Source organism: Euprymna scolopes, chromosome 37 (genome assembly GCF_053919585.1).
Source record: "Euprymna scolopes isolate OS-2025 chromosome 37, ASM5391958v1, whole genome shotgun sequence".
In the NCBI taxonomy this organism is placed as follows: Eukaryota; Metazoa; Mollusca; class Cephalopoda; order Sepiida; family Sepiolidae; genus Euprymna; species Euprymna scolopes.
The window spans coordinates 78,936,550-78,959,388 of NC_136518.1; the positions used below are offsets into that span (position 1 = coordinate 78,936,550).

A 22,839-nucleotide genomic window follows, 5' to 3' on the forward strand; every position below is an offset into this window, starting at 1 on the left:
TTTGACCGTTACAAGCTATGTCCTCAGTTGACCACCACTCTTCTTGCACCATCCTGATAGCAATGTTAGTGCTATTGCTTTGTAAATCAGGATAGTTGGTGGGCAACGAAGGGTGTGCTCAAACCATTGGAGTCTTTCGAAGGAAATATGCTGTAATGTAAAACTTGGCAGTAGCTTCCTGATATTTCCTCAAGCAACCGAGCTACAAAAGTTGTTTTTTAAATTTAATTTTATGAATTTGAAACCTGGACAACATCAGGTTGTCTTGCTGGGTTTTATCTAACTTTGCTGATCAGACATGGTGAAATATACTTTGCAAAACTAATTGTACATGTCGTCCATTAATTTCCAGTGAAGAAGAAAAAAAAGATTTTTATTGTATTAATTGCATTAAGTTCAGAAATCCAACACGTAATTTCTTATCTGAAACTTTAAGATCATAAACACAATCTGAAATGTGCTGTTTGAAAATTGAATTATACATAAAGGATCAGTGTCATAAAAAAGATTTTCAAATTAGAATTGGGGGTGGGGTTAACATCATGATTACATATGCAGATTATAGAAGGAGGCAGCAGTAAGTTCAAGTTATATCTATATATCTATAAAAGTAAACGTATCTGTGTCTGTCTGTCTATGTACATTTTCCTATGCAATAACTCTGTCAATTTTTAGTCTAAAGACTCGAAATTTGATATACAGGGTACTGAGATTTGGGAAAATCTTTGATCGGTTTTCGGACAGAAATTTGGCTGTTAGGGGTCAAAGTTCAACGATTTGACTTTTGAGAACTCTACCAAACTCCTCCAATTATTTTGGGTCTAAACACTTGAAATTTTAGATATAGGTTCCTTAGACATGGATCTAACTTAATAACTTGATTTGAGCCCAAAAGGGGTTATAATAGGGGTTAAAGTTTTAAAAAATTTACCGGTTTTTTTTTTTTGGCTCAGCATACACCTCCAAACACCCGGGCAACGCCGGTCACCTATGCTAGTTATGGATAAAACAGAAGAGAAATTTCTAGCCTGTCTTACTCTATTGTTAAATTGTATGAATAAAGTTTCTTTCCAGCTTAGGTTTGTACAGATTTTGACTTTTGACTTAAAAAGGCCTTATTTCTATTATTACCTTGAAAAATCCTTGACAATATGGGAAATTTCTTGAAAATTTTTTGAAAATGTCTTGAAAGACCTTGAAAATTGTATTATATCCAGTGAAAATTTGTGTCGAAATATTAAAAATAAAATCGAAATAAATGCTGTTATTTTTTTTTAAGGATTCTTGAATTCCCCCCCCCCCTCCTTTTTTTTTTTTTTGCCTGGCTGGCCTATTTTTTTTTTTTTTTCTCACTTTTTTTTTGGGGGGAGGGGGTCCTTTGCTTTCATTCACAAATTTATAGGGGGAGGGGAGTAGTGGCCGCTGCCATAAATAAAAATGACCCCCCCCCCTACCACCTCTAAAAATGACGTTTTTTTTTTGTGTGGACGGGACTTTCTGGTGGTGATTACTACCCCATTCCAAAAAAAAAAAAAAAAAATACGATAACCTAAAAAAAAAAAAATGGATAAGACGGCAGCCATATTGTTTGGGAAATTTAAAAGCGTAAAGAGAATTAACATTTGAGATGAAATAAAAAGCATTTAAAACTACTTAAAAACACCAAAAAATGATGCAGGTAAATTGCAAAGTAACTTTTTTGGCTATGGTCACATTTTTTTGTTATATATTTTTACCACGGTTTTGAATCGCTGTGGATTGTAAAACAAGTTCAGATTTTGTTTGGAAAACTTGAATTTTGTCTGGAGAAGATCTTGTAAAACTTTGGAATGTCCTTAAAAATGGACATTGAAAATCTGTATGAACTCTGTTACTACCACATTGTCATCTTCAACTCCAATGTAAACAAATTCTTGTTGAGCCATCCCCTTAAATAATCAAATTCTACCTCTACCAATTAATATGGTGATGTTTCACTGACCACTTTACTCAGTAACCTTTATCCTCGAGTGGCCTTCAGGCCTTGATAAGTGAGTACTCTCTTGTTAAAAAAAAAAGAAAGTGCTCAGTTAGTAGCTGTGTTCCAAAATTCTTAATGATCAATTAATTTAAAAGTGAATTCCATACATACAAATACATTAAAAAAATTTACACATACCTATATCTATATAAAATTAGGTATACATTTGTATGTAAAGACTTCTCTCTTAAACTAATTAACTGATCATTATAAAATTTTGGTACACAACTGCTAAGCATAAGGAGTTCAAATGTGGGCTGTATTTAGTTTATGCAAAATTTGTGAAAATTAAAATACCTTTGATCTTTGTGAAATTTTAACATTAGATACTAGATATCAATTAATTCCCCAAATTTCTGTTTAAAGGGTTTATTGATAGGTTATGTTCATATGTCCGCCTATCTAAAAATTAAAATATTTATATTTTTCAACGTTTTATAGACTCAGAATTCTCTAATGGGTTTTTATTAAAATTGGAATAAGGATTCTACACATAAGGTTTATTATCATTGTCTTGATTTTAATCTTCACAAGGAGACATAAGTTATGCAAAATATTTAACATCATACAAACTTTATTAATTCAGAGAAACATTCCTAATTTTATTCAAAAAATATTTTGACAGACAATTGTTTCTGCCCATTTTGAGGATATATTTTTTTCTGTTGTACAAAACATCACAAATTTACTGTGCGTAGTTCGTCTAATAATTGGAATCTTGCACGATTTATTTCACAAACACTTTCATAAATTATGAGATAACAAATGCTGTGAAGAACGGATCAAAACAAAAAGAAACCAAAAGTATTATATTTTCAAAGTTGATTCATTCAAGGCACATATCGTTTTTTTTTTTTTGGGGGGGGGGGTTCAGTTAGAAAAGTTAAATTCTTCTAAGATGTGTTTTTCATTTTTTAAAAATTTCGTGGATAAAACAAAACATAAAAAACGTACACCCCCCCCCCCCCGCTGTCATGATTCCTTTTGTTTGTTATATGAGAAACCCTAGAATTTCTGCAATCTTTATCTGTGTATCTCTGTAATCTGGCCTTGCGAAATTGGCAAACATTATTTTTACTGCGACTTTATTTTCTGCTCTACAAACATATTCCATAGCGTTGAGGTAATTTTGTCGATGAAATTTCTCAGCAGTAATGTCCTGATAACTTTTTGTCATCGTTACACAAAGCGATAATCTAAAATCTCTTTTTTCTAATCGCTTTCTTTTGGCACATCTTTCCGTTATCGTTTTGTATCTCTGTAGTCGAAACCACCAGACTTCAAGATTTTGGACCTGGTGCTATCAGATCAGGTCGTCTGAAGATATTGCCTTCTTTAGATAAAAGTGCACCTAACATTGATGTTTTGTTTTTCTATTCCCTTTTGCAAAACTTAATTATGTTCTTCAAAACCAAAATCAAAAACAACCCACCTTTCCTCCCTTTTTCCTTTTCTCTTTCTTCCTCCCCCACTTCCCGACTGGTTTCCTTAAAATATACCAAACATTAATACTATAACTCTTTTCCCTCTTTCATTGCAAAACTCATGCATGTTCTGCAGAACAGGGAACAAAAGCAACAAAATCCACTACAAGACCAACCAGCAAAGCACTACAAACTAGTGATTGAAGATAAAAAGAGAGTGAAGAATAAAAACCTTCTACAAAACAACCAAACCAAACTCCATGAATAAATATCTGGAGATATAAAGAACTTGAAACATGAAAACTTGTTTCCCAAAATTATTGGACTCAGCATTAAATCCCCGAAAAGGGTTGATATGCTATAAAGCAATACAACCAAACGGGGATTTTGAAGTACATTTGCATGCCAAGCTTCTGAATGTGAGATTTGGACACACACAGCATCCCAATAATTTGTGCTTTCATCGTCTTTGATTTAATGTCCATGCACTGGACCGCTTTAAGAAACTTGAATTTCAAACTAATTTAGTTCTGGACAGGTCTTTATTTATCCTTCTTTTTCTCAAATCTATGTTTATCATTTCTTTCCATGTTTATTTTATTTATTTATTTTTTTTTTGCCTTCTCTTGTAAATTAGATCTGCTATTTTACTTTGTGTAACCCTTTAACACTAAATTGTACTTCCAAATCACCTTTCTAAAAAAACACCTGGGTACTTGTACAGTTTAATCAAGACATTAAAAAATGAAAATATCGAAAAAAAAAAAAAAGTTTAAATTGTACGTATCCGTTAGGGAATGAAGTTCTCCAAAAAAACATTTCACTTAATTTCAAGTAGTTTTTTTACAGCAAAAAAACAATACCGAGCAAAAGGTTCGATTTTTAGGAAGTAAAGCTAGTATTAAAGATGGGGAAGGAGTGTTGGTGCGTTAACTTGAGTTATCTCCCCGTGGCGTGTTCTACAATTCAAACAAAAATTAAGAACAAATCCAAGATGTCTGCCTTCAACGCGCTCTCATAAAAACGTGTTTTTCCGCTGTAAAAAAAAAAAAACTACTCAATCAAATTAAGTGAAATTTTTTTCCAGAGATCTTCAGTCCAAAAATGGATATGTACAATATAACCTTTTTTCGATATTTTCATTTTTTAATGTCTTAATTAAACTGTACAAGTGCCAACACCTGTGTAGGAAATATTTCTTACTCTTATGGCTTGTCAGCCTAACTGGTCTTCAAAATACAGGTCTATGTACTGTTCAACATTTTGGTGATTTAATTTTTTTTTTATCCCCTTCCCTTGCTTGAGTCAAGAAGAATATAAATTCATCGTTCCACCCTGTACGTCAAGGAGGCACAAGTGGTACACGTTTGTCAGAGCAAGTTCCATTAAAATACTTGTAAAACAGGTACAGGATAGTTTTAGAGTTAAACTCTGTCGATCATATCCAAGTAACTCTACGAATTTGGCAAATGATATTTTCAAAGCGTATTATGTAACTCACAACATTCCTTTTTTTTTTTTTTTTTTTTTTTTTTTTTTAGTAGTGTGATGTATGGATGGATCAAAAAGTCTAAGATAATTCTGGATATCTTTCAAATTAATGCATTTTAGCAGTTTGTATGAATTCCAAATAAAATATTAAAAATAAATTTCTATTATTATGATTCTATATTTATCTGTTGGTATCGGTTGAATCATTTCCTCTTCAAAGAAAAAAATTAATTGCATGTTTTAAATATGATTCAATGAAAAAGGTATTTTTTTGTTTGTTTTTTTTTTTTTTTTTTTTTTTTTTTTTTGCTAGATGCATCTTAGCATATTTCTGAGGGAATTGGTCGGATGGGCTTTAGTTTAAAATTGCACTTTCACAGGGTTCGCACCAACTTTAAAAGTCCTTGAATTCTGACTTTTGCCTTGAAAATGTCTTATTTTTATTGTCACCTTGAAAAATTATTGAAAATAAGGAAAATATTTTGAAAATTGTACTCTTTTTATGTCCAGTAAAAATTTGTGTTCAAATATTAAAAACAAAGTCAAAATAAATCTCCCTCTTTTTTTGTTTTCATTTATAATTTAATTTCTTTTTTTTGGGGGGGGGGGGCATAAATAAAAATGACCCCTCCCACACACACACTCTCTAAAAATAACTTTCCTTCTGTGGATGGGACTCTTCAATGAAGAATATATATGAATGAATTATATTCAACTAGTGGGAGTACCCGGCATTTCCCGGGTGCTTAGAGGTGTGTGTGCTTAAATCAAAACAAAAGAATAAACGAAGTAATCATCCTATTTAAATATTATTAAAAAAAATGTTAAAACTTTAAAAAGTCGGAAAAAAAACAAAAGAAAACTAACATAAGGTAAACGAACGATGTTAAAATTTCTTAAAATCGGAAAAACAAAAAAAGAAAACACGAATGTGATGGGGAAAAAAACCCCAGAAAAACGAACGTTAAAACTTCTTTAAAAAAACTGAAAAATAAAAAAAAAAAAAAACAGCGAACGTGAAAAATAGCTTAAATAACCCTGTTTCAATATTAAACCTTAAAAAATCGAAAAAGTGCAAAAAACCTGACATGTTACCCGCTCGGCCAGCAATAAAGAATAGCTGAAACACGTTTGAATTTATTTAAAAGTATTAAAAACAGAATTGACACGTGCCCGCAATAAAAGTTAACTCCACTCCTTCTTTTTGACCTCATTAATGAGATCAAATAGAAGTAGCAGAGTTAACTTTTACTGCAGGGCAGCTTTTGGGTTTCTTTCCCCAACTTTGGCTGGTTGTTTCCCCAAGATGTTGGGGAGGGGGAAACCAGCTCCCCATAAAAAGGGGATTGTCCAAATTGAATAGCAATTGTCTGATACAAGGAGTTTGGCCCCACATTGATCAAAGATGATTGCTTCTGGACGTTCCCCGGTGCGATTGCCGGGAAGAGTGCCTTAGCTTTGAATTAGTTTCGGTTTTATACAAAAAAGCTGGATGAACACAAGACGGGCTGAAATAGCAATAATTTTGTAAAAATCGACGTAAATAAATCTAGACGCAACGCGCATTCGCAAATTGTACACATTATGATCTAGGGTATATATAAACACTTCTAAGCAATAGTAACCCGCCCCCACCCCCAGGACTGTCGGCGAAAAAAGGCTGTTAGAGACATACAAAAATGTGCGGGCCGCATTTGCCTTTTATATATATGGAAGTATCTTCCTTTTTTTGTTTTAAATATTTCTCAGTACTCAGACTTATACTTAAGTCTCTGAGAGTTAGTCCTCAGCACACCACTGCTTATAAGTCACCACTTATCAAGGTCAAAAGTCACTAGAGGATAGGGATTAATGAGATAGATTGATTGTCTGTTGATTGATGGCGAATATTATGAAAGAATTGAAAATGATGAATGCGCAAAATCTGATTATGAAAAGTTTGACAAATATTTATTGATATTGAATTTGAAAAGGACCATGTTGTAGTCTACAGGGAAGCAGTTCACTGTTATGTGCTCAACTGATGAGAAGTACTTGGAAAGAAATTATGTTTAAAAAGTTCCATTTAATGTCAGGCACAAAACAGAAAGAATAAAAAAGGAAAGCTTTTTTTGTAATTGTGCTTAAAAGAGGCTCTGTTGTGTTTCTGAATTTTCGAGGATTGATTATTGATATTATTTGCATTCTTCAAATTACTTTTCTCATCTTGAGTATTTTTTTCATAATGTTTCAGTTGATGTAACCTCCGACCTTCTTTAAGTGCATCTTGTTGAACTCTGGAATCTGCACAGAATTTCAAATGTAGCCCTTTATTTAATCCACAGGTGTAACATGCTTTCGTACTGTTACATATGATTGCGTAAAAGTTCCAAGAAATTCATAATCGTATTTTGAGTATTGCCCGCACTGAGGATTGAACCTTCAACCTCAAAAAGAGTGTAACTCTACCACTAAATCTTAATTGTGATTTTTTTTTTTTTTTTACAACATTTCGGTCGATGTAACCTCTGACCTTCAAGTGTATCTTGTTGAACACTGGAATGTTTCTGTTGAACTCGAGAATTTGCGAATTGTATTTTTTGGTCGCCCACACTGAGGATTGAACCTTCAACCTTTAGAAGAATATCACTTTTTACAATTGATTTTTCCAAGTACGCTAACCACTGCAACACGGGTCCTTGCGGACATTGCAAATTACTTAGGACCTCTATCCGGTCATGGCTGACGGAACAAGAGCATGCTATCCCCGTAAAGTAAATAAAGGGTTTCGCTCGAAATTCCGTCTAAATTCCCAAGTTCAACAAGATACACCTGAAGAAGGTCGGAGGTTACATCAACCGAAACGTTATGAAAATCACACCCTAGATGAGAACAGTAGTTCGATGAATCCAAATAATACGAATAACCCATTTTCATCTCAAAAATTCAGAAACGTCTTCGCAACTAAATTTTACCAACTACTCTATTCACTATGCCATGGATTCCGAGTTTGACAAAATACACCTATCCAAAGAATACTAGAAGTGTTCTTGTGAATGGTTTACATTTATTAACTCTTATCCTTGAGTGGCGTTCATGCCTTGATAAAAATAAAAAGAAACGAGGTCTGGCATACTTAGGTTTGAAATAGAATTTCCATTGCAAAATGAGTCATTTGAATAGATGCAACTAAAGAAAATCTGTTTTGTTTTAAAAAGATTTTCATTTTTTTTTTCCAGGAACTTGCAAAACTGCTTCAAGAACAGGAACACAAGGTATGAGAATCGTTTTATTTTGTGTCAAAATGTTTCTCATTTTTTCCAGTAGACATAAATAGATCACTTAATTCTAATCTTTTAAAAGTTTTCCAAACAAAATAGTTGTCGTACGATTATTTTTTGTGAGGATGTGTAAAGTTACATGTATATGCTGATAAACCAGACACAATAGACCACTTAGAAGACAACATTCAATGCGTTATTGCCAAAATACAGCCTAATTTAATGCATAGTTCGTAAAAATTGGACCTCTAGATTATGCCAAATATATATGCCCGAAATTATATTTAATTTATAAATGCTGAAATTTAATCTTTGGAATAAACCACATATCTATAATATAAAGCTGAATGTATGTATGTGTGTGTGTCTGATCACGAATAGGCTCTTATGTGGTTGACTATTATAGAAAACTGATCACATATAATGATAGAAGATGTATTGAGACACAGGAATGGGTATGTTTGATCTGGCATAATGATGATTCATTAAAATTGTGGGGTCTGCATATGCGCCTGGTCCACAAAGTATGGAAATAAAAAATTTAAAAATTAAAAAAAAACGTTTACAAGTGTTTTTGATATAGATGTACATAATAATACTTTGATAAGTATGTTTTAACTTAAATAGGGATTGTATAATAAAATTGTGGGGTCTGCGTTCGCGCCTTGCCTCCATAGAATGGAAATAGGCACAAACTTTAATGAAGGCTTTTCATATCTATCTGCATAAGTATACTTTGATAATTATGTTTCAGTTTGAAGAAATATGGTATAATAAAATTATGGGGTGTTCGTTCGCGCCTGACCTCCATAGAATGGAAATATGTCACAAAGTTTAACAAGGTTTTTTAATATAGATCCACAGAATATTGTGATAAGTGTTTCAGTGTGAACAGGTATGGTATAATAAATTATGGAGTTTATCTATTTTATTTTTACTTCCATCATATTTTGCTTTGGTTTTGATACCCCCAAATTCGAACCTATCTCTTTACAACCCATCCTTTGATCATACTTTCATGAGTCCGTTTAGATAATGAAGCAACGCGCTAACCAACTGAGCTAACGCGACGTACATGAAATTTAGTCAGTTCTTCAACTATTTAAAGTAAATCAAGTCATGACGTCATCTGACGCATGCGTAGAACTGGTCATCGTCACGAGGGGACGGTTTTCGTTTACCCTCCCTCCCCTCCACCCTGTCGAAAATTGTCGATTACGGGGTGAAAAAATTAACATTTTTGGCCAATTTTTCAATATTTTTCGGGCGAAGGATGTGGCTTCAATATAATACCAAGTTTGTGAATTTTCGTCGTGTCTGTCAAAAGTTTTTAGCGGACACACATACAAACATACATTTTCGCTTTTATATATATACTAGCGTGGGTACCCGGCATTGCCTGGGTGTTTGGAGGTGTGTGTGGTGTTAAATAAAAAAGAAACCGAGGGGAGGGTAGGATCGAACCCGAAGCTCTGAGGCGAAGTTTGAAAATAAAATCGGCCAGCCAGAATGAGTTACTGAAAGATGTTTGAATTTATTTAAGTAAGAACTAAATTGACAGGTGTGCGCACGGAAGTCGTCGAGCGTTACGACATTCAGCAAATGAGGTCAATGACCAGGTTTGTTTGTTATAAGAGAAGTAAAAAAAAAAAACAACATTAAAACTTAAGCAGGGGTGGGTAATCAAAACATCGAAAAAGAAAACACAAAAAAACTAACATAAGGCAAACAAATGATGTTAAATGTAAAAATCGAAAAAACAAAAAAGAAATGGCTTAAATAAGCCTGTTTCGATATTAAAATTTAAAAAATCGGTGGGTATCCGGCTGTTTTGGGGTGTGTGGTCGGGGGGTGGATAAGTGAAGTAAAAAAAAAAAAACAGAAAAACAAACGTTACGTGAAAAATGGCTTAAATAACACTGTTTCAATATTTAAATTTAAAAAATCGAAAAAAACAAAACAAAAGACATCTCACACCACGATTCGAACCCAAAATGTTTAGATAACGAACCAACGCACTAACCTACTGAGCTAACACGACGTACATGAATTTTAGTCAGTTTTTCAACTATTTAAAGTAAATCGGGTCATGACGTCATCTGACGCATGCATAGAACCAGTCGTCGTCACGAGAGGACCGTTTTTGTTGACCCCCCCCCCCCTGTCGAAAATTATCGATTTCGGGGTGAAGAAATGAACGTTTTTGGCCAATTTTTCGATATTTTTCAACCGAAGGATGAAGCTTCAATATGATACCGAGTTTGTGAATTTTCGTTGTCTGTCGAAAGTTTTTAGCGGACACACAAACATACAAACATACATACACACATTTTCGCTTTTATATATATAGACTAGCGAGGGGTACCCGGCGTTGCTCAGGTGTTTGTAGGTGTGTGTGTGAAAAAAAACAGGTGCCTGTGAAAAAAAAACAAAGTCTTGACGACGTGCAGTTGGAAAATAGTAAAGTGTGAAAAAAAAAAAAAAACAAAGTCTTGACGACGTGCAGTTGGAAAATAGTAAAGTGTGAAAAAAAAAAAAAAACAAAGTCTTGACGACATGCAGTTGGAAAATAGTAAAGTGTGAAAAAAAAAAACAGGTGCTCGTTTTTGATTGACGTGACGGCGATAGGTATTCAGCAGTCAGCATTTTGTGCGGGACAGTTTTTAATGAGGTCAATAAATCGGTTTGTTTGTTTTCAAAAACCCACTCCCCCGTCTGATATGACTAAGTCGACAAACGTTCACTGGCTCTGGGCCTGTTATTAGAGTCGAGTTTCGCTTTTTGTTTATACCGAAAACCGAATGAAACGCGTGCCGATGCGGGAAATGTGGAATAATTAACGTTTGAAAGTCAATAAAATTAAATAGACAGGTGAGCTCCGTGGTTAAGTGTGAGATATTACAATTTATAGATGATATAAAAAGTTTTAAGAAGTTATGAACCGAGCAAGCGCTTCTCTGAAAGAAGCCTTTTGTGGACATCAAGGAAAAGCGTACATACATACATACATTTTCGCTTTTATATATATATATATATATATATATATATATGTGTCATCCACATACAGTACTGTTTTGCTGTTTCACAGCTCATCAGTGCGGCTAGACAAGCAACTACCTCAAGCCAAGATCGAAACCCGATTGCTCAAACGACAGTCAAAGCTTCTAACCGTTGCGATATACGACTGCTGCTATGCGGGCAGTGAATTAACAATGTTTTGACATTGTCCAAAGTACCTAAGCTCAATTTATTTATACAAAGAGCATATATATACACACACACACACACACACACACACACACACACACTTTTGTATTTTAACCCATTAGTGGCTGAATTAAGGGAAACTTTTTGATGTAAATGTAGATATTTTTGAGCTGGCGGGTAATGGGTTAAGGACATTACTGGTTACCTCCTTTGTTGGGAATTCATTTTTTTTTTTTTTTTTTTTTTTTTTTTTTTTTTTGAAAAAAGAACTCGTTAACAAAGATGTAAATAGTTATTTGTTTTTATTTGTTATTATAAACTTTATAATGCTTAATAAGCTATATTCTGCTATCGTTTTTATTGTTATTATTATTATTATTATTATTATTATTATTACACCCATTTTTATTTTGAAGTTCTTTATATTTTATGTCTGTATAAAAATTTTTATTCGAGTTGGTTTTCTCACAATCCAATTTCCAGAATCATCTTTGTTGCTTTTTAATGTGTTGAAGTTTTGTTTGGAATCTTGAGTTACGATGTATATACTAATAAAAAAAGGTTACGTCGTTTTTTTTAAATAGAAACATGTGATTGGTTGACAATAAAAATGAATAGTCAGAGTACACATTACTAAGGCAGCAGTTTTTACAATATCAACACTAAGGTTTGAATCTTATGTAAGTCTAAAGGTTTTTTTTGTTGTTGGTTTTTTTTTTTGAGAAATACATCTTTTATAAATTTAAAGAAATGAATATAATTTTTAATGATGTAAATATTTCTTAACTGACTTTTTTCTGATAATTCGTAAAAAAAAATGTATACATAAAAGGTATTCAGTATTCGTTCAAAGCAAATTGTTTTTATATATTAGTGTTATTGGAATCCTTTACAATGAGTGATTTATTTATTTATTTGTGGACTGTTATCCTCATCTCCATAGTTGCTGTTATTTCACTGTTTCGGCAACTATTCCTCTGCCCTTCTTCAGATCATTACTCACGACGGCGTAGGAATGCTGAGTATCTTAACTGTATCCTCAGTAATTACTGCCTTCCATAGTTGTTGTCTAACCACGTTTTGGCCAACTACGGAAGGCAGTAGTTACTGAGGATACAGTTAAGATACTCAGCATTCCTATCTCATTATGGTTATCTGCCTGAAGAAGGCAAGAGGAATGGCTGAAATGTAGTGAAACAACTGTGAAGATGAGAATAACAGTCCCCAAATAAATAAATAAATATACAATTTGTTTTTGTTTACAAAAAAAAAATTCCAAATATCTTTTGCTACTAAAAACAATATGTGAATATGTAAAAACAATATGTGAATATGTAAATATAATATGTAAATATGTAAATATAATATGTGAATATGTAAATATAATCTGTAAAAACAATATGTGAATATGTAAAAACAATATGTGAATGCATTCATCATAGTTACTTCCTCTCATTCAAATGCTTAAGTGATCTATATTTTTCCCCCCTCACGAATTTCACAAATATTTTTCTTTGTGTTAGTTATGAAACAATAGAAGTTAGATAAAGATGGAAATTGACATACCCAGGTACTGTACCAACACTGTGAAAGAAGTTGCTATAAACTAGTTGAGGTTATCTGTTTAGATGTCATTTTGTTGTTGTGACTTGTGTTGTCCTTAAGAGAGAAAATGTAAACGTGTTTTTGGTGATTTGCTTGTTGTTGTCTTGATGTCATTTGAGGTGCATATAATCTCATTATGTACTCTGTTGTTGGAAGCCACACATGTCCTTTGTTTTCAATCAAATGGCAGGATGCAGGTTTTCTCTTTCGAGAGGTTTTTTTTTTTTTCAATTCTTTGTGAAGATCATCCAAAAAGTTTGCCATTTTGTTACAAGCAGAATATTATATAGAAGATGATTTTCAAAAGCAAGACTACACCAAAGGGAGAGCACTTTCATTCAGGGTTGCCAGATTGTCCTTCTTTTGAAGCAGTTTGGCTTTTTAAAAATGTATTTGGCCTTTTTAAAAGCGTAATATATGGACTAAGGACAAGCAGAATATTATATAGATGATCATATATCATTATTATTCTTATAATCATTATTCTAAAACAAGGTTACATTAAAGGGCAATAACTCTCATAATCTTGTCCAGGATCGCTAGGTTAGCCTTTTCAAATCAAATCTGAAATGAAGGTTTCAGGTCATGAATGCATAAGTTCAGTCGTCGTAACAATGCATTTTCCAGTTCCCTCTGATCCATTCGGGGGGGGGGGGAGAAATAGGAGGCATTACTTTTTGAACATCCTTCAGGTTTTGTTTTTTTTTCCATTGAAAAGTTTGGAATTTTCTGGCGATGGTCTCCCATCTTTATGTACACATTTTGGGTGAAGGATGCATTTATTCAATGTATTGACAGAACTATACAGAATGCTCTCAGAACTATTTGTCCCTTTTCAGGAAGGTGTATTCTCCATATTAAACCAACCTTGATTCTAACTTTACTCTTGTTAAGAGACAAGTGAATAGCTGAGTTACATTTTTAGGTTAAATTTCTTTCAACAGTTTAGGATGGAACGTCTCGATTCCATGGGTGGGTTTTCTTTTCACTTCACTTTCTTAAAAGGTGACCTCTTCATTTACTAAAATATGTGACCTTAAATACCTATCAATATAGCAGTGCTAAGCATAGAACTGGGTAGTTATCTTTTATTTTCTAAAGGACATTTTTTTTCTCAGTAGATTCATCAGATCCTGAAACTCAATAGTACCAAATCTTGTATATACATTTTTCTTTTGCATATGTAATTGTTTGCGGTTTGAAATCCTGTTTGAATACAATTGTCCTTTCTATATCCACAGTAGGTAGTGTTACAAAACATACCTAGAACTTTAAATAAATATTATTAAACACACACACATATATATATATATATATATATATATATATATACACAGGGTTTTATGTTGCAAGTGATACAGTCGCATTTGCAAGTGATTTTTTTTCCAACTAACAACTAGAAATAATAAAATGCTTTTCTTTTGGCAATTGTGTTTTTTCACCAACATTTTTTCAAAGCTCATTACTGAGTGAAAAATGTCTTTTCAGCCTTTTTATCTCTTTTTTTTTTTTTTTTTTTTTAATAAAACGAGTAAAGTAAAATTATTTAAACAATATAAGTTTTAATAGCACAATATACTTTCTTTTTCTTTTTATTAACGAAGGATGTTAAAAAAAAAAAATATCTGAAGAAATTTGAATGTTTATACTTTCAAATCTTAACATAAGATTTGGTGCATATTAGAATTATGCTTACTTAAAAAAAATACAGAAAATCTTTGATGTATGTACTTGCCATGGAACAAAGATATCATATTCCAAAAATCATATGGCTTTGGCTAGTAAATGAAAATATTTAGTTGTTAAAGGTTAACTAAAGATAAATTTATAGAGTGCTGATATATAAACTTTTATTTGTATTACATAAGCATTTATATGTCATTACACATTCATGAGCATGTTTCAGTCAGCCAGTTACAAATTACTAGAGACCTGCTTATACAAAAGTAGATTACAGACTGTACTTTTGTATAAGCTGCTTCGCCTGAAGAGCTCTCTAGTTACTTGTAACTAGCTGACCAAAACATGCTCATGAATGTGTAGTAACACATTAATGCTTATGTAAACCAAATAAAAAGTATATCTCTATTTTGGTATTGAGAACTCTTGTGTGAACCTCGTAAAACTTCATTGGTTGCTTCACCTCTAGAAAATATTAACCTGGAATATATATTTATATATATGTAATCTGAAAATGGGCCAGAATCCCAGCAAAGTGTTCCATTATTAAGAAAAATTTACAAAATTAAAGCATAATATTCATTTCAATATGGTATCACAGAATATCAGAACAACATTGTTCTGATATTCTGTAATACATATGTAGAAAGTAAAGAATTTTTTTTTTTTTTTTTTTTTTTTAAGAGACGGCAAATTTTAAATTAAATCGCTGAAAAATTTTATTAGGATACAAATATGTGGTTTATTCCAAAAATTAATTTTTGGCATTTGTAATTTAAATATAATTTTAGGCCTATGGCCTTCAGACACATTTTTTAAACATTATCAATCAATAAATAATGATAGATAAAGTCAATATTTGATTCTGGGTCATCAGTTTTTGGTAGATTATTGCAGTTTGTTGTTAAGAGCAAGAAAACGTGATTCAATTTAATTCCTTCTAAAAAATACTTTAACCCGGCAGAATTATTTTCATATTGTTGTGGTGTAAATATTGAAAGAAGACTCGGAAAACAGTGAAATGGATAATATATTCACAAAAATACAGACAAGTATGTTAGTTAGGTGGGAACTTCGCTTGGCTGAAGGATAGTAATGTTATGATAGTCTCCCTCTGAGTTTTGAGTCCAGACTGACTAGAAAGCAGAATCTGCTTATTGGAAATGATTTCAGGAATAGTCCATCGTCAGAATCTGTAAGGACGCCACCCCAATACATATGAATGCTGTCTTTGAAAATAAATGTTTCTACACCTACATTTGCCAATGTAGAGTTACTTCCTTTAGAGTGTGACTCAAAAAAATAACATCTTGGAAGAAAACCAAATAACATACTTAAAAAAAATATAACCAAAACAAATTGTAAGTCTAAAAACACAACTAGGCAGCGTTGGGTCAGGACAGCTAGTCTAATATAAATATACCTTATGGAGTATATTGTGACCCCTCTCTCTTCTCTCACTAAAAAGAAAACTTATATTTATTTATGATGAGCAGGGCTACTGAGCATTGCACAACAAAATAGAACATGGACAACAAAATAAGAAAGTTAAAAAGTATTTAATTTTTTTTAACTTTCAGCTTTCTCTATCCCCCTCTCTGGAAGTGATTACCAGTGAAGGTTGTGACCTTTATGTGCTTTGCTCAATTTCTTTTGGAGCAATCACGAAGTGCCTTCAATAAGTTTCTAGACTCTTTTCGTATGAGCACTTTTATTGATGGTGCACACATGAAACTCTAGTCCTCTTCCAAGTAATCTCCTCCGGCTGCAATGCACATGTTGTAACATCCCAACAACTTCTGGAAGGCCACATGGAAGTCCTCTTGTGTGAGCGTGTCAATGACCCTCGTCACAACCTCTTTCATCTCTTCAATTATCTCATAACGACAGCCTCTAAGGTTTTCCTTGAGCTTAGGAAATAACCAAAAGTTACGAGAAGCAAGGTCTGCACGATAGTGAGGAGGAGCAACTGTCTTGATGCCCATCTTGGTCAAATAGTCTGTGACAAGGATGAAGTTGTGGACTGGTGCATTGTCCTGGTGGAAATGCCACTGACCCAATTTAAAGAGTGCTGGTCTCTTTCTGAACTCCTTTAAAACCTCAACATAGTGTTCCTTGTCTAGTGGGAACTCAGTGCATGTCGATCATATTCATGCTGTCAAAAAAAAAAGGGATCATCATAAGTTTCTAAGTGGTTTTGCTCTGTCTGGCCTTCTTGGGTCTGGAAGAGCCAGCATGCTTCCACTAGGAACTGTCTCTTGATCTCTGGATCATAGCAGTAGATCCAGCTTTCATCACAGGTCACTAGAGCATCAAGAACTGTGGGATCTGAATTGATGAGCTCGACCATCTCTCTGCTGTCATGACAACGTCTTTCTTTCTGATCCTCTCTGAGCACCCTTGGGATAAACTTCATGAAATTCTTCCACATCTTCAGTTCCTCGCAAATAATTGTGTGTAGAATTCCCAAACTGACATCAAACTGTGCACTTATTGTCTCTATAGACACATGATGGTCCTTAGCCATGAAATTCTTTATTTGGCCAATCAATTCTGGTGTTCTGACTTCCTTACTCCTCCCACACTTCTTATCATCCCTCACAAACTTCCTGCTCGATTCATGCAAGATGGTCCAAAAGTAATCTGAAGCATACCATACGTTTTTGTGGCATTTTTTTTCCAAGTTTGAAACCGAATTTTATTCCATATTGTTCTTCTAAAATATCCTCACATTCAAATTGCATTTGTAAACTTCACCATCTGTGACAATTAGGCTTTAGTAGGATGTATTCCAATTCTTGCTGTAGCTGTTCATTTGAACTTGAAATCATAAAAATTGACCAGTCATCTCATAAGATGTATAACAATAACATACGGAATTTTCAAGAGTCTACAACAATTTTAAATGCCTTTTAAAAAAAAGTCTGGAAGCTTATTTAAGGCACCTCATAGATCATCTGTCCTAGCTTTTGTCCATGGTATTTTGACTAGGAGCAAAGTGTAGTATCTGTTCTGGTACTACACTTCATCTTTTCTGCCCTTAGTCAATGTAGAAGAAATCTTTGTAGAGAGACAATTTTTCTTTTTGTCTCAATCCAAAGTGCTTCATTTGAAGAAGTTAAATTTTCCTTGCAGTAAAAAAACAGCCTTGTATCTTCTCTCTAAGTAGAGCCTCCATCTGCTCTTCCTCCAGTAAATAGTAAGGTCTACTGGATTTGGTATGGTCAACTAGTCTAGGAGAATGAAAATTTTGAAATAAGATCATTGACCCTCATAGCGCTTATGTTCAAAGCTTTGCATTAATAGATATGGAGTTGGGGCGGATCCGATAAAGTAAGTGAACTCACAAACTAAAAGTTTTAAAGGTCTTATATGCTTAGTCCTATCGACCTCTGCTATCGTGTATCTCCCATAAAATGTCAGAGGGTACTATGGGGAGCTGAGGCAGTTTTGGGTAATGGTCTGAAGTATTGTAAGTTGTTGGGTTCCCCTACGTTAAAAACAAATTTGTTACACATTACTTGGATTCTTCGGACGACTGTTCGCATCGTATCATTTTCACGTTTTAATACTCAAGATGAGAACAGTGAAAAGAATCCAAATAATATGAAGAACCAATCCTCATCCAAAAAATTCAGAAACATAAATTTGTTACTGTTTTGCTTTAGATACCTACTCAGTTTACAACATACAATAAATAGAAATGATATTATCATGCAATATTTATTTTGCATTGTTTTAAAATTTTTATTTATTTTGTAAAATATTAAATAATAAAGATTTATTTATTTTGTAAAATATTAAATAATAAAGAAGTACTGTTTTTTAACAGTTTTTTTTTTTTTTTGTATATATTTTGCATTCAAAAAATTATTCTTTTCATGCGCTGAGTGTGAGCAACCAAATATGCCTTGATTTTTAACGATTCTTAAATGCTAGTGCATTGTTATTGTTGTATTTCTTTTGCATTTCAAAGAATGACAACACGCTGATATCTAAAAATATATTTTTATTCTTGATGAGTTTATGGGTGGTTGGTTGTTAGGAGGGAGATACATATACTCATGAAAATTCGAGGGGTTGCTTCTTCTCCGGTCCAAATTGTTAACCAACACAGATATCCTTTTCAATTGTTGTATAAGCATTTGTGATCACTTGAAACACCGCAGCTTCACCTTAAGAATGTTTTATTTGACCATTGTCATTTCACTGAATTGACTTGACTTTGATTACACCTGTGTGACCTTTTGCTGAAAATTACCTTTCAAACATCATACTTTGAACTTATCTTTTTTTTTTTTTTTTTTGACAATTTATCAAGTTTGTTGCTTTTTAACAACAGATGCCTGTCATGTTTCTAATTTTTATGCAATTGATTTTTTGGTACATTTGATAATTATTGTTAAATATGTTGTTTTCTGCATTTGTCTTCAGGAGCAGGCTTTTGTCAAAATAATTTCTTAACACACACAGTCTAGATATCCAACTGTTATGTACCAACATATTTGTAGCTGTTGTCGTAGGATCTTATAAAACATCATGTGATATTAATTGGTATCGGACACCTGGTAGAATCATAGTTTGATAACCATCTTATGCAACCTTTCTCAGCATTGCCCTGCATGCCCCACTACGGTTCAAGATGCATTGCAAGTCAAGGGAAAAGTTGACTTTACCCAACCAGGTTGAATGCCGTATACACTGTTGACATCACAACAATGGCGACGGTTATTATATTGCAAGTATCAATCTGATAATTTTGCTGTCCAAATTCTTTGCAGCATCTCTGACGTGATTGAGTGCACTGCTTTAATGTGGCGTTGTTGCAATGTTGCAGATAATGGAAATGCATAAACTTTGCCCCTTCACATATCCCCAAACAAGAGTTACAAATTGCAAAGTTCTATGTTAAAGTCATGATCAATAGTCCAATGCAACCAATTCGTCAATGGAAAGAAAAGCCCTTCATCTGAAATGATTGTTTTTTTTAATTGGCCAAAAATTTTCAGTTTTCAGAAAATATTTACCTCCCTTTTGTTCAATTTTGTTGGCTAATGTGAATAATAATAATTTATAAGCATATTTCTTCAAGTTTTTGTATTTTTTAGATAAGAATTGATAATTTGGATTATTTGGACTAATATTCTCACCTTGGTTTTCATTTTCAAAATGTTTTGATCGGTGTAACCTCCAACCTTCTTTGCGTCTTTCTGAACTCTGGAATCTATATGAAATTACACTTCTAGGCAATCATGAAGAATTTATCTCGTGTGAATTCAGTGAGGAGTTTGGTTTGCAATTCCGTATAAATTCCAAAGAGATGTATATGAAGAAAATTGGAGGTTACATCAGCCGAAACGTTGGGAAAGTAACATTCAAGATGAGAATAGGTATCCAAATGATGTCATCAAGTTTGGTTATTATAACTATTTATTATCAAGTTTGGTTATTATAACTATTTATTATCAAGTTTGGTTCTTATAACTACTTATTATCAAGTTTGGTTATTATAACTATTTATTATCAAGTTTGGTTCTTATAACTACTTATTATCAAGTTTGGTTATTATAACTACTTATTATCAAGTTTGGTTATTATAACTACTTATTATCAAGTTTGGTTATTATAACTACTTATTATCAAGTTTGGTTATTATAACTACTTATTATCAAGTTTGGTTATTATAACTACTTATTATCAAGTTTGGTTATTATAACTACTTATTATCAAGAAGTGTTTTCTGCTCACACTGTATAGTATGTTTTATTTTATTTCATGAAAACTTTTTCTTTTTTTTTTTAAATTTGTACCATCTTTTTTCTTGATTTATCATGAGCACGTTTTAACTTAATTTTTTTTTTTTTTGTTATATTTTCTTTTTGTTTTTAGAAAATGTACGTCCAGCAGCCTTGAAAATCTGGTCAATTCCAAGATATAAAACTCTGGACATTTCATAAGCATTTAACTCGTACAAATCAGATTTTAAAATCCAGCGGATTATTTTTATTAAAAAATTTTGTTAATCTTTTTTTTTTTTTTTTTAAACATTACACCAAATTATCTTAAAGAAAATAAAAAAGAAACACGTGAACATAAAACTCTACTTTTTGTGTAACCAAATAGCAAATGTTTAACATTTAAAGTTTCTTATCCTGCATCAGAACATTTTTTTTCTTTTCATTTTTTTTCTCTGGGATATGAGGATGCACTGGCAGTGAAATATTACTAACCAATTTCTTTTTCATTCTTTTTTTAATGTTCGTATTTGCACACAACTAAATGTTTAAAAAGAAAACACGAGAGACTGCTTAACGACTTGCAGGCAGTTTTATTGTACTAACCCAGTTTTTTTTTTTTCTTGTGCACTAGCAAAGGTGATGCACTTGTGACCCTGATTAGAATGTGTAGACAAAAATGATTTTCATCATTAATAAAAGCTAAAAAATATGTAGTAATTTATTCATAACTGTGGATAAGAATAGAAATAGATTCTTGAAAAATTTGTTAAGTGGATACTCTCTGATGAGTTTTACCTCTGTCCCAGATCAGCAGACTTGAATTCTGCTTAGGATTGAGTTTGAGCTCGGTTTGGGATTGAGTTTGAACTCTGTCCTGAAATAGTTTAAATGTAATCCTATAAATTTTATGTTAAATGTTCAGATTTAAACTAGGCTTGAATTTGGTTTGGGGCTGGACTTGAACTTAAAATAAAAATTTTTGGTGCATCCCTTTCTTAAGACTTTTAGTGGGTTATATTAATAGGAAGTATGAGTCAATATTCTCCTACACAAATAAGTACTATTCAAATACTGGGTACATTTTTTATCTCGATGCCATCTTGATTTTCTGCAGTGAATGAAAATAATATAAATAATAATTTAAATAAAAATAAATTTAAAAAAAAGATGTAGCACATTTTTTTTATTTTAATGTATAATATATTTTGTAGTCAAAAAAAGAAATTTAGAATTTAAACAATAATTATTTTAAACATTCACTGCTGAATATGCTTAATTGTAAAACTGACCTCCAAAATGTCTTACCTTGCCAAATGTAAGTAATAAATAATAAATTGTTGTAATTTTTCTTTTAAATGTTTCAATAATATGCAAATAAAAATAAATGATTAACAAAAAGAAATCGCTTGAAAAAAAACAAAAAACAACCTTGATCGAGGTATAAGCTTTAAAAGGTAAATAAATATTTATTGATTTATAAATATTTACAAATAAATATTTATTCACGGACTGTTATTCTCATCTTCATAGTTGTTGCTGTTTCACCATGCCCTCAGCTAACTATTCATCTGGCCTTCTTCAGATGGTTGTTAAGGCCAGAAGAATAGTTGGCGAAACGACAACTATGAAGATGAGGATAACAGTCCACAAATAAATAAACAAACAAACAAATTACTCATCTCAAAGGATTCCAATATAAATGATATACAAATATTTATTTAAAAAAAAAAAAAAAGCATGTATCGTTTTGGCTTTCTTAAATGTCAAATGTTAAAATATATATGTGTATTAGAAAATAAATTTGTTTCTTAAATGTCAAATTTCAATATGTATGTATGTATATTTAATACACTCCCCCCAAAAAATCCACTTTTCAAATTTCATTTGCAAAAAAGGTCACATGATAAAATTAAATAAGCATGATGTTATTACATAACTATTTCCAGGCAGTTTTTTTTTATTTTTTATTTTATTTTTTTATTTTTTTTACTGTATACAGCAAACTGAAAAAGTGTTAAAGAAACAATTAAATGTTACCAAAGGCAAGATTAGTTACCATTCTACCTACCTGGGTAAGTTTTAGGCTTGTACTTATTTGAAAGCGTTTGTTTAATTCAAAACATAAGTAGTGCCGAATTTCTATGCTAGAACTAAAACAAAATGGTCAGCATGAGACGGTTATCTGAAGAGTCTCGATAGTTCCTAAAAACTCGAAAATGAAACAAAATACTGATAAAAACCCCACTTAATAAATATCATGGTAATATTTATTGGGTGTGTGGGTTACTAGTATCTTGTTAAATTTTCTATTTTTTGAGCGATTATCAAGAATCCAAAGATGTGAATCTCTCATGTCAGCGATTTTTTCTTTTTTCTAACTTAACACTGTAGTTGTTGTTTTTTTTTTTTTACTG

The 22,839-nt window shown here is 32.3% G+C and overlaps 1 protein-coding gene across 9 annotated transcripts in view; it reads left to right on the top strand.

Annotated features, from left to right (window-relative positions):
• The window catches only part of LOC145261241 (uncharacterized), a 576,350-nt gene that overhangs the window by 484,650 nt on the left and 68,861 nt on the right, over positions 1-22,839 (top strand). For all 9 annotated transcript variants that reach the window (XR_013864431.1, XM_080119616.1, XM_080119619.1 and 6 more), the window contains one exon: positions 8,154-8,189. Coding sequence is in view for 8 of the 9 variants with exons in the window: in XM_080119616.1 (XP_079975742.1) it covers positions 8,154-8,189 (36 nt within the window). In the remaining variant the exon portion in view is untranslated. The remainder of the gene's footprint in view (positions 1-8,153; positions 8,190-22,839) is intronic.